This window comes from Mobula birostris, chromosome 8 (genome assembly GCF_030028105.1).
Source record: "Mobula birostris isolate sMobBir1 chromosome 8, sMobBir1.hap1, whole genome shotgun sequence".
NCBI classification, from domain to species: domain Eukaryota; kingdom Metazoa; phylum Chordata; class Chondrichthyes; order Myliobatiformes; family Myliobatidae; genus Mobula; species Mobula birostris.
In genome coordinates, this window is record NC_092377.1 from 36,500,016 (window position 1) to 36,512,529 (window position 12,514).

The 12,514-nt window shown below is 39.6% G+C and overlaps 1 protein-coding gene across 1 annotated transcript in view; it reads right to left on the bottom strand.

The window, feature by feature from the left end:
• The window catches only part of LOC140201237 (pleckstrin homology domain-containing family H member 2-like), a 140,226-nt gene that overhangs the window by 32,985 nt on the left and 94,727 nt on the right, over window positions 1-12,514 (bottom strand). Inside the window, exons 18-23 of the mRNA XM_072265007.1 lie at window positions 10,438-10,546; window positions 5,221-5,333; window positions 4,196-4,375; window positions 3,777-3,874; window positions 776-953; window positions 125-280 (exon numbers count right to left, since the gene is read on the bottom strand). Coding sequence (XP_072121108.1) covers window positions 125-280; window positions 776-953; window positions 3,777-3,874; window positions 4,196-4,375; window positions 5,221-5,333; window positions 10,438-10,546 — 834 coding nt within the window. The remainder of the gene's footprint in view (window positions 1-124; window positions 281-775; window positions 954-3,776; window positions 3,875-4,195; window positions 4,376-5,220; window positions 5,334-10,437; window positions 10,547-12,514) is intronic.

Genomic DNA, 12,514 nt, shown 5'->3' on the forward strand with positions numbered 1-12,514 from the left:
ATGGAATCTTGACCCCACTGCTCTGCAATGCCAACATGTTTTGGTTTTAATAATTAAGCTGCACACATGCTTGTATGTATGGATTCCCATTAGTCAGAAGACCTCAGATCTGCTAAATGATTACCTTTATGTTTCCCTGGAGACAGTGCTCTTGATCATTTCCTGAAGGATCATCTGTGTACAGAAAGAATCCGGACTGCACAGGTTTCCTCATGCCAGTTTCTTGGTTGAGGGTGTGTAGAAATTCTTCCACTGTAGTGGATGCATCAAATCCAACCACCTATACACACAGAACACAGAAGTTTTATAACTAATGCAGGTTGTAAAAGTTAAAAATGTTAAATAAAAGAACTGCTTTAATGCTTTCAACAAAATCATGTTGTCACTTTTTGCTGAAAATTATTTATTGTGTGTTGTGGATGCTCATGTTGCAGTTGTGATCATTATTTGGTTTTGTGCAATAGATTCATTGAAAAAATTAAGATACATCTCAATACACACTACTGTTTTTCAAGCATTTGCAATTAGATTCAATTTAAGACTTACAATCAGAAAAATTATTTTCAGATTCCAATGACTCAGTATTTTTTAAAAAGTCAGCTCAAATATTCAGCACCATAACTTTTGCAATTAGTATTAACTACTAACGAAGAAAAAATATTGCCACAATTTGTTCTGCTTCAACAGAATGCACCAGAGCAATTAACATTCCATAAATAATGAGCATTGGCAATAATCATATATTAAAAGTTATATTGCCAAGCTACATGCTCACCTGATAGGTGCCATTCATGAAATGAACAGGAATGCTGAATGGTAGTGAGTGGTGGTAGGGATTTCTCAGGAGTATTGATAGGATTTCCATCCTAGACGGTTTTGATTCCCGACCTCCATTTTTCTGAGTTCTGTCCAGTGATCGCTGGCAGTAAATAGCATACTTTCCTACTTCAGTTCTGCAATTTGTTAATGGAGCACAACAAAATTATACTTTAAATTCTTTGATGTGTGAAACAAACAACGTTTCAGTAATGAATATTAGCAAAAATGCTGCATTATAATGGAGTTTTGATAAATCAATGGTTTAAATGGGAGAGGGAGAAGAATTAATATGTTCAGATGGAAGACTCTTCATTAAAACTGGGAAAAAATAACAATTAGGTTTTAATTTGTCCATAACCAATATAACTCTTCCCTACTACACAGCCCAAAATCCTCGTCCATAACCAATATAACCTTTCCCTCCTACACAGTCTATAATCAATATAAACCTTCCCTCTTACACAGCCCATATTCCTCATCCATAATCAATATAGCCCTTCCCTCCTACAAAGCCTGTAATCCTCGTCCATAATCCATATAACACTTCCCTCCTACACAGCCCATAATCCTCATCCATAATCAATATAACCCTTCCCTTCATTTTTCTTACATCCATGTGTCTATTGAAGAATCTCTTGAATGTCTCTACTGTGTCAGCCTCTACGACTACCCCTAGCAACATATTCCAGGCACTGACCACAGTGTGTAAATAGAAACTAGTCTGACATTTCCCCTAAACTTTACTCCACTCAGCTTAAATGAATGTCCTCCGATTCTGACCATTACCACCCCAGAAAAAAGTGCTGGCTGTCCACTCTATCTCTACCTCTCATACACTTCAATCAAGTCACCTCTCAAACTCTGTCACCCAAAAGAGAATTGTGACAGAACAGGTTAGCAATGCTCATTCTCCCACTAACCTTGTCCCTTTGCCCTGTTAATCATTCACAGAACAGACCCCTGCAGAATGCCACTAGTTACTAACTTCAGGCAGAATACTACTACCCTCTGCCTTCTGAGGGCAAGCCAATTCCAAATCTATGTAGCCAAGTTTCTCTGGAGCCCATGCTTGATGACTTCCTGAATGAACCAACTACAGGGAACCTTGTCAGATCTTTACTGAAATCCATACACACCACATCCAGCACCCTACCTACATCAATTTTTTGTCACCTCCCTGAGAAACTCAATCAGGCTCGTGAGGTGTGACCTGCATCTCTCAAATTCCAAACTTGTGAGGCAAGTTTTTGTTCTTATGGAGCGGTAGGTGCCTGGGAGGCAGTGCCATGGGAGATGTTTCAAGCAGGTAAAACAGCAACGTTGAAGAGGCATTCAGTCAGACACATGGATGGGCAGGAAACAGCTGGATTTGGACCATGTGTTGGCAGATGGGGGGCAGTTTGAAATGGCATCGTGATTAGCTCACACAAAGGTGGACTGAAGGGCTTGCTATACTGTCTAAGTTATATGTTCCAGAGTTCTAATGAAGAGTATAAAACACAGCGTTTCCAGCATTTTCTTTTTATTTTAAATAAGTTACAGCAAGAATGGCAGGCGATTTGCAGTGATGATTGTTGGTGGTGGACCCATGTCAAAAAGATTCTGTGTGATCATTTACCCTGATCAGTTTTTATAGTTATTAAAATGTAAGATGCAAGTCAAGATTGTTAGCTCTGAGAATTTCATTTCCAACCACTGTTACTTCAGCAAACAACCATTGGGCTATAATTTACTGTAATAGGGTAGCTTGCATCATCAGTTTGACTTGCCCTCTTAGAACTTTTGCATGCCAAGTTGCCGAATTGTGAGCTGATAATAGACACTGATAATAGTAATTGAAGCATTTCCTCCAAGAAGGTGGAATAGAGGTGTATATTATTCTTGGTGAATTCTAGGTTAAATCAAGTGCTGAAGGAAAAAAAAAGTGAAAAAGAGTCAAGATAAATTAAAAGTAAATTTCAAAGTGATATTTGTTTTAAATCTCGAATATGAATTAAAATCTGAAGAAATTAGCATTTCCATCAGACAGGGAACTGAGCACAGGAATTGAGACATTATGTTGCAGTCTTTGGTGAGGCTGCATTTGGAATACTGTGTACAATTTGGTCTCCCTGTTGTAGGAAGGATTTGATTAAACTGAAAAGAATGCAGAAAAGATCGATGAAGATGTCGCTAGGACCAAAGGGCCTGAGTCATAAGGAGAGTTTGGCCAGGCTAAGTCTTCATTCCTTGTAGTGTAGGAGACTGACAGGTGACCTTGTAGAGATTTATATAATCATGAGGGACATTGATAAGGTGCAATGGTAGCAGTTTTTTCCACAGAGTGTTCAAAACTGGGGGCAAAGATTTAGAGTAAGATTTAAAAGGGACTTGAGAGGCAACCTTCACATGTAGAGGGTAGTGTAGATATTGCAAGCTGCCATTGTAAGTGGTTGAGGTGGATACAATTATATCATTTAAAAAGGACATGGATAGATGCACATAGGGGCAAGACTTGGAGGAATATGGGCTGAACGGAGAATATTGGGATTGGATGGGTGGGCACCATGGTCGGCATGGACTTGTTGGGCTGAAGGGCTTGTATCCATGCTATATTGCTCTATGATTCTACGACATTTGGTTCATTTACACTCCTAGAAATACTGTCTGGCAGTAATGAGCACCTGACATATTAAAGCAGAATGTAGACTGAAGATCATGTTTTGTATTGTGAGTTTAGCCCTTATTTATTGCACAAATACAATGACCATGCCATTCAATGCAGTTTAATGTGGGCACATTGCTTTTGTGAAGCTGATAATAGAGTGGAACATTAGTTTTTGGATTTTTGCTTTTAACTATGCTTCTCCTCTTGTTTGAAGTTGCTATGATATTCATGCAGAAATACTGATCAGTGTCATTAATCTCAACATTATTAAGACACCATATTATTGACCATTTCTCTTTGTAGTGCATACCTAGGATCTGCATTCTGCTGCAGATGACCTCTGAGTAACCAGAGAAAAGGATGCTGAGGAAGAAAAAGGCCAATGCACAGAGCCAACAACTGCCATCCCTAAAATAGACAAAAAATTATTATAACCCACATGAAATGAAACTAATTCAGTTTACCCTAATTCTTATTTATTCTTTTAAACAGTATATTCTACAAATATTTATGAGCAATTCACTATTATAGGTCTCGTTACAAAGATCATTTCAACCATAACCCAAGATGTAGACAATTCACAAGTATAATGAGAGAAGGAATACCTCACAGATTTAGTGAGTCTTAACCGACAAGTCATTTCACTTATTTTATTTCTCATCTAAATAATAATTTGACTCAATTTCTATCTAAATAATGCACAGCTTTACAGAAAATTCTTCATTGTACCTGCAGTGTTCCAGCCTGTTTCTGGGTTTGCTGCTTTCTTGTTTGCTTGATTAATTGGCAGTAGATCTCATTCTGAAGATCTTTATGTGTGAGACACACTTGTAAAGCACTCTGAGCCAGTGAGACATGATAGTCAATGGCAGGGGCATCAATAGCAACGTTGATGAATAACTGGGAAGTCTGGAGAGTAAAACAAGCATTTCATTTTATAACAGATGGTGGATGTTGGGGCAATTTCTCCTGGAGTTTGGTCAAAGCATAAGTAGCCAACATTTGAGACTAAACTATCTGACAAACTATATGTTCAGCTGGACCTAGAAGTGATGAAATAATGTGGTAACGTGCTTCTCAAGTTGGGGTTTGCAGCTCAAGAATCATTGAACAATTTAGTTCTGAGGAAACGTTAGAAGTTCCTATAAGAAGCCAGGTCACACCGGAAAATGGGGAAAAAGTCCCTAAGAAAGGAAATACAGGATGTCAGAAGAAACTCAGATAACCCTTACAGCAAGAGTATAGTCTGCACAATAATTAACCTGGAAAAACGACAGTCAGTACATTATGATCTTAAGAATTGAGTATGTAAACTAAAGGTCTTTTCTTAATGTAAAGAAAACAAAAGGGGGAAATAAAAAAATAGGATCCCCCCCCCCCAAACAATGAATGCTGGTCTAATCTAATATTGTTCAATCATTTTGATGAGAAATTTCTAAAGCCTGAAGGAATGTGGCATAACACTTGCCTTTTCAGCTGTTATATACACTAAGATGGTAAAATTTGTAGCGATTTCAACATACGTCTTCTACACAAATACAGATACTTCTTATCCATTGAGCTGGTAACTTCACAAAGCTAACAAAGGAGATGGCCTGCAGTGACATTAGGATTTCTGTGTTCAATATTGAGCTCGTCCTCTCCTGAAGATGTTGTGGCATCTTGGGGTAAATAGCAGTGAGCTTTGTTGTTCTCACTATTACTCTGAATGGAAGTTATGTCCCATTGTGCTTCACTTTACAAATGAATGTTACCTTAAACAGTTTGAGTGCTTCAGTTTGCAGTGCTGCAGATGGCAGTGTGGTAAGGGGAGACGTTATCCCATCTTTACAGTAGCACAGAGTGGGTTGCATCCAAATCTGAGAGGCTGAAAAGAGAAAACACAAAGAAATCAACCTTAGAACAGAATAAAAAGGACATCATCCTTACGTTCGTGAGGTTGCATTCCGCGGTGGTTTCTCTGGCGATTAAATGCATTCTGCATTGAGCTAGCCAAGCGTTGATTAAGGAGTGTGTCCATTACATTAGATCCAGTCTGGAGATCAATGCGAACAGACCATTGTCTCTTCACCTGGGACTGTCAGCCCTCTTGTCCCCTGGTGATTGGGAGTACATCGACAGGTGCCCTGCTGTCCAAGGCAAACTAGTTCCATGAAGAAACACTGCGAGGCAGGTCAGGAAATACAACAAACCATCCAAACAAAATGCAGCCATCCCACTATTGGACCCAGAAAGGACTGTCATCAATCAAACTGGGCAAAGCATCAACAAGGTGACTAGACTGATCCTCACCAAGGGGCTAAACTTCGCTCCGGTCCCCAGTGCTATACCTTATCAGGACTACATTGGCAGAGTACAGGAAGCAATCTGAAAACTACCGCGGAGGAGGTAAGGATAGAGGTCTGGATGGCCGTAAAAAGAGCCATTTTGCCAAAACCGAGCAGTACAAAAGGACAGCGACTGGCCCTCCAGGCACTACGGTGAAACACAGCCATCGTGATTTTACCAGCGGACAAAGGAAATACAGCAGTCCTAATGTCTTCTGAGGAATACCACAGTAAAGTCCAATGGATTCTGGACAATCTCATCTACCGAGTTTTACAGCAGGATCCCATAGATTCGATTGTCAGGATGATCTTTGCCTTACTGAAGAAATCCGGACTGCCAGCAGACATCTGCAAGACACTTCTGCCTCAGGCGTTGGTACCACCAAGATGTTACGGAGGGGGGACACCCCTCCCCCCCCACCCCAAGGATTATCTTCTGTGGGATAGATTCTCCAATTTACTACTTTGCTAAGCATTTAATGACCAAATTTCTCCCTTTGTTGGGGTCTGTGAGCATTACATCACAAATTCGACCGACTTCATTAAAAGGATAACCAACATCCAGCTGAACCTGGAGGACATAATGGTCAGTTTTCATGAGCGTTTCCAATAAGGACAGCTTAGTCCTCCTGCAGTTAGGATTTGATAAGGGTACCACTGACTTTTTGAAATCATCCTTACATCGGCGTACTTCCTCTACAAGGGGAACTACTATGAAGAAACGGATGGAGTGGCCATGGGATTGCCCTTGTCGCCGGCTATTCCTAATTACTACATGGAGGACTTTGAGGAGAGGGCTCTGAGTTCATTGCCCTCACGCCGCAAATGCTTCTTCAGATATATCGATGACATCTTCATAGTATGGCCTCACGGACCCCAGGCAAACCAACAGTTCCACGACCATCTGAACAGCATACATCCAAACATTCAATTTATGACGGAGATGGAGAAGAATGGTTGCCTCCTGTGCCTGGATATTCTAATACGACGGAAACCGGACGGTAACTTTGGACATGGCGTCACATGGACTTGTACCTCAAAAGTAACAGTCACCATCATGCCTCCTAATGTAGAGTGGTTCTTTCGACTTTGATTAATCATGTGAAAACTATTTCAGACCTGGAGAGTTCTCCCCCAAGAAAATAAGTCGATTACACACAATGTTCCTACACTATGGCTACAAAATGAAGGAAATCAATTGGGCTCTTAAAAGCACTGAAAGAAAAATCAGGAGAGCTAATAACAAGGAGAAATCTGTTGCCACTGCCTGCCTTCCCTATAGTTCCATGCTTTCTGGAAGGATCACCAGGATCCTGAAGAAATACCGGATTAATACCATCCACAAACCCGTAGGGAAGCTCAAATCACACCTTATACAGTTCAAAGATGACCTGGGACTGGTCGGCTGGCGGTCACATGATTCCCTGTGAATGCGGAGCAGCGTAAATCAGCCAGACAGGATGCAGGGTAGAAGCCCGCATCAAGGAGCACAGGACGGGTATCTGTTTGGGTTACTCAGAAAAATCAGCGGTAGCGGAACACTGCATTCGCAAAGGCCATAGAATTCACCTTGACGTCACAAAACTACTGTGTTGCACCATTGGCTTTTGGGACTGCCTGATAAAGGAAGACATTGAAATAAAACTAGAGGAAAGGAATTTTAACAAAGACAAAATTCTCGCTCTAAGTAAGAACTGGAACTTGATCGCAAACAAGGTAGAAGAGAGGAAACCTAACTGGATAAGGAATAACCTATCAGGAGGGATGGACTACGGGGGTATAAATACCACTGAACTAGACATGTCCATGCATTAACCCTGTAGCTTGTCATCGAAACGTAGGTTATAATCGATATTTGTACCCGGCTGGAATCCCGAGAAGACTTTTTTCATTATGTACGCCTCTAGCTCAGACTCGTGTCCAGCATGGTTACTCATAAAGCGAATGCTTTGTAAGAAGACTTCCTTACCAGCTTTCCTTAATAGCCACACTGCAGTTAATAAGTCATATTTTAGTAACAGCTTCATGGTTGGCAGCACTATAAGAATTTGGAAGCAGATTCAACTACACATTAAGGTCCCAAAAACTTATATTGACACTCCGATTTGTGACAATCATTCCTTTTTGCCAGGCCTGAATGATACTGTTTTTTCTACCTGGAAACAGAGAGGCATCTGTAGTTTAGGTGATCTATATATTAATGGAAACTTTGCCTCATTTACGCAGTTACAAGCAGTTTACAATACCCCTGCATCTAGTTTTTCTAGATATTTACAAATTTGAGATTATGTTAGGAAATATATACCTAACTTCGAAGTTTTAGACAAACATGAGTCCCTGGAGGCAATAAATAAATTTGATCCTGTTACTCGTAGTGCAGTATCCTATTTTTATCAGATCCTACATAATGGAGCTCAGGTGAATACTGCAGGTTTTAAACAGGCATGGGTGGATGAATTGGGTATAGAACTGACAGAGGATGAGTGTTTAAAGAGTATACATGATTGTTCGATCAACATCAGACACAGACTTATACAGTTTAAAACAATACATAGACTCCATTATTCCAAAGAAAAGTTGCACAGTTTCTACCCTGATGTTTCACCGGTTTGTAATAGATGTAAGTCTGTGAACAGTAACTTGTCACATTCATTCTGGTCATGTTGTAAGCTTTATGCATACTGGAAAAGTATTTTTCACTGTTTCTCTGAGGCTTTTGGGAAGTGGTGGGAACCAGACCCGCTCATAGCCATCCTTGGAGCAACAAGCTCCCTATCTTCAACCAATATGTATGAATGGCTGTATTATTTGGAATGGTGATTCCTAAGAAGTTAATCCTGCAAATGTGGAAAATGGACTCTGTGCCTAAGTACGATCTGTGGCTGAGAGAACTGGAAAATACTTTACATTTGGAGAGACTGAGACTATGTAATGAGGACGGAGGGGACATCTTTGAAAGGATATGGGGCCCTGTATTAGACTTTCTCACGGGGTGAGGACTGAGGGTTTTTGGTGCGGTGCACCTCTGCTGCGTGTGTTTACTTTTGCCTTTATATTTTTCTCCCTTTTGCTGCTCAATATTTAATTTGATTTTGTTATGGTTGTGGTTTTTGTGGATGTGCTGTATTTTTTGTGTTTTTTGTTCGTTTGTAATAAATAAAAATAAATACTTAAAAAAATTCTAAATCATTGTTCAGATCAATAATAAGCAACATATGAATGCAGTGATCCATTTGTACACATAAAAAACTTTGTCTTGGCAATAACTCATTCCCAAATCATTGAAAAATGAGAATTCTTATGTCAGATGTTTGTACATAGAAAGACATGCTTTGTGAATGAAATTTCACTTGTAAGGCTTGCACTTACGTTTCTCACTAAATGCTTAGGACTAGTTTGATGCCTTTGAAGCTACTTCAGTATTGCTGAAGTCACCAAAGTCAGTACGTGAAATCGATAGTATCCATAAATGTGAGGTGTTAACTTTTGGGACGAAGGACAAGGAGGTCCCTTATTACTTAGAGGGTGGAAGTTCACATGATTAGAGGAACAAAGAGATTCTGGATCATATCAGAAAATATAGGGTTATCAATATCAGGACAGAATGAACAGACTAGGTCTTTTTTTCTCTTGAGAAAATAGGACTAAATGATAACCTTATGGAAGACTTTTAAAATGAGGTATGCATTTGATAGAATGGATGAAGAGAATGTTTCTTCTTGTGGAGACTATATAGTAACTAGAGATATTGTCAAATATCCAAATGGAAATTCAGAAGTAAAATTACTTTATTCAAAGAATAATGAGGTTGTGGAACTTACTGGTGGGGGCTACAAATAATATTGATGCATTGCAGTGAAGGCTCAATAAGCAGAGAAGAAAGGAAGGAATAGATTTAAGTGGAAGAGAAATGGGAAGAGGATCATGGCTCATGTTGGGATATACAAGTTAAGATAAACATTCGGTGACTGCAGTTTTCATCCAATGTGATCTTATGAAATAAGCAGGACCTCAATAAGGATCATTTTAAAATTTTGACTTTACTTTCCACTCATCTTTGAAATAGTGAATGGGTGTCTGTGCCTATAATTTCTGTAACTGATCTTAAGTTTGATCTTGGTGAGCATCGACTCCCTAGGCCGAGTGAAGATGAGCTGGGACAATCTCTGAGCTGTCTCTGGATAGAAAGAATGAAAATGTGGAAGAAATGGCTGGCCATGTATTACCTGGAAAGGCAAATCTGGAAATCTAATGCAATCCAACTATAGTTTTTCCATTTCAGATGATACGACTGTATTGTATAATCTTCAATATCAAATTAAATAGTTATATAAAGTAACATTCAAAGCAGATCATTTAAAATACTGCATGATATAGGGATGAGTAGTCCCCTCCAGATTCTGGGTTGGAATACATCTGGAATACAAAATTCGATTACTTAACGGCTAATAATTAGTTGTTTCAGCACAGGAGGTTGTGATTGAGAAGGTAGATGGTGGTTGGGACAAAATATAGATGCTTTTTCTTCAGTTCAAACCACATCAAGAGAAGTTTATAACCTTATGAAAGACTTTTAAAATGAGTTAGAATTTAAACATAATGTTAAATATTTTATATACATCTGAAATATTCAATTAGACTTACATAAATCATTGTCTGCATTCAGCAGGTTGCCGACCAGTTGTTCAAATTCAGTTCCCACATTTATATCAGTGCAACCTGAAGCTACAATTAGTTGGTAAAACCAGGTGTCCTTGGAAAAAGCAAATCACATTAAAGCAACAATGATTAATCCAAGTCCTGATAAGATTCATATGAATTCTGTAACTGGCTAACTACAGGGCATTCTTTAAACTCAAGTTTAACTTTGATGAGAATAAACGTTCACATATGTGGGTGTCTACTTTGGTCAGGAGAAAATTGAGTCAGGTCAAACACAAACTTTGGTGCAGTGATGAATAAAACTGCAAAGTTCGACATTCAAAGTAAATTTATTATCAAAGTACATATATGTCACCATATGCCACCCTGAGATGCATTTTCGTGGGGCAGACTGAGTAAATCCAAGAACCATAATAGAGTTCATGAAGGACCATACACAACAGGGATCCAACTGTCTCTAATATTGGGAAAGGCAAAATTCATGTCATTGTGAATGCAGGATCTTGCAGCACAGTTCCTTTGCGATTAACAGCAAGAACCATCATGTTGCATTAAACCACAAAATTTGCCTTTGCCCTTTACTGCCCTATTGAGAGAGGACTGCTTGGCTTGTGGTTTTGGCAAGAAACGTTAAATATTAAACCCATCAATGCTCAGGTTGATGGAAAAGGATTCCAAGGGTTATACAGTGAGGAACAAGGTAGTTCTTACACTTCCTTATGCAGCATTATTTAATGAATAACCAAAAAAAATGATCTGTACACTTGCTTCATAGCTACTTGCGGGACTTTGCGGCGTGCAAAATCATTGCTAAGTTTCCTACATGATTACAGTCAATTAGCTACAAAACTTCTGGGGCAACCCCAAAGTCAAAGGAGCCCTCAGACACAGAATCAGGTCTATTATCACCTGCAGGTGCCATGAAAATTGTTAACTTAGCAGTAGCGGTTTAATGCAATACATAAGATAGAAGAAAGATAAAAAAATTAATAAGTAAATCAAATACAGTATACCTATATTGAATAATTTAAAATTGTGCAAAAAACAAAAATAATATATATTTAAAAAGTGAGGTAGTGTTCAAGGGTTCAATGTCCATTTAGGAATCAGATGGCAGAGGGGAAGAAGCTGTTCCTGAATCGCTGAGTGTTGCCATCAGGCTTCTGTACCTCCTACCTGATGGTAGCAGTGAGAAAAGGGCATGTCCTGGGTGCTGGAGGACCTTCATAATGGATGCTGCCTTTCTGAGACAACGTTCCTTGAAGATGTCCTGGGTATATTGTAGGCTAGTACCCAAGATGGAGCCAACTAAATTTACAACCTTCTGCATCTTCTTCTGGTCCTGTGCAATAGTTCCCCCCCACCCCAACAGCTGACAGTGATGCAGCCTGTCAGAATGCTCTTCCCGGTACATCTATAGAAGTTTTTGAGTGTATTTGTTGACATACCGAATTTCTTCAAACTCCTAGTGAAGTATAGCCCCCATCTTGCCTTCTTTATAACTACATCGATATGTAGGGACCAGGTTAGGTCCTCAGAGATCTTGACACCCAAGAACATGAAACTGCTCACTCTCTCCACTTCTGATCCGTCTACGAGGATTGTTATGTGTTCCTTCGTCTTATCCTTCCTGAAGTCCACAATCAGCTCTTTCGTCTTACTGACGTTGAGTGCCAGGTTGTTGCTGCGGCACCACTCCACTAGTTGGCAAATCTCACTCCTGTTCGTCCTCTTATCACCACCTGAAATTCTACCAACAATTGTTGTATCATCAGCAAATTTATAGATGGTATTTGAGCTATGCTGAGCCACACAGTCATGTGTATATAGAGAGTAGAGCAGTGGGCTAAGCACACACCCCTGAGGTGCACCAGTGTTGACCGTCAGTGAGGCGGAGATATTATCACCAATCTGCACAGATTGTGATCTTCCAGTCAGTAAATCGAGGATCCAATTGCAGAGGGAAGTACAGAAGCCCAGGTTCTTTAACTTCTCAATCAGGATTTTGGGGATGATGGTATTAAATGCTGAACTATTGTCGATGAACAGCATCCTGACA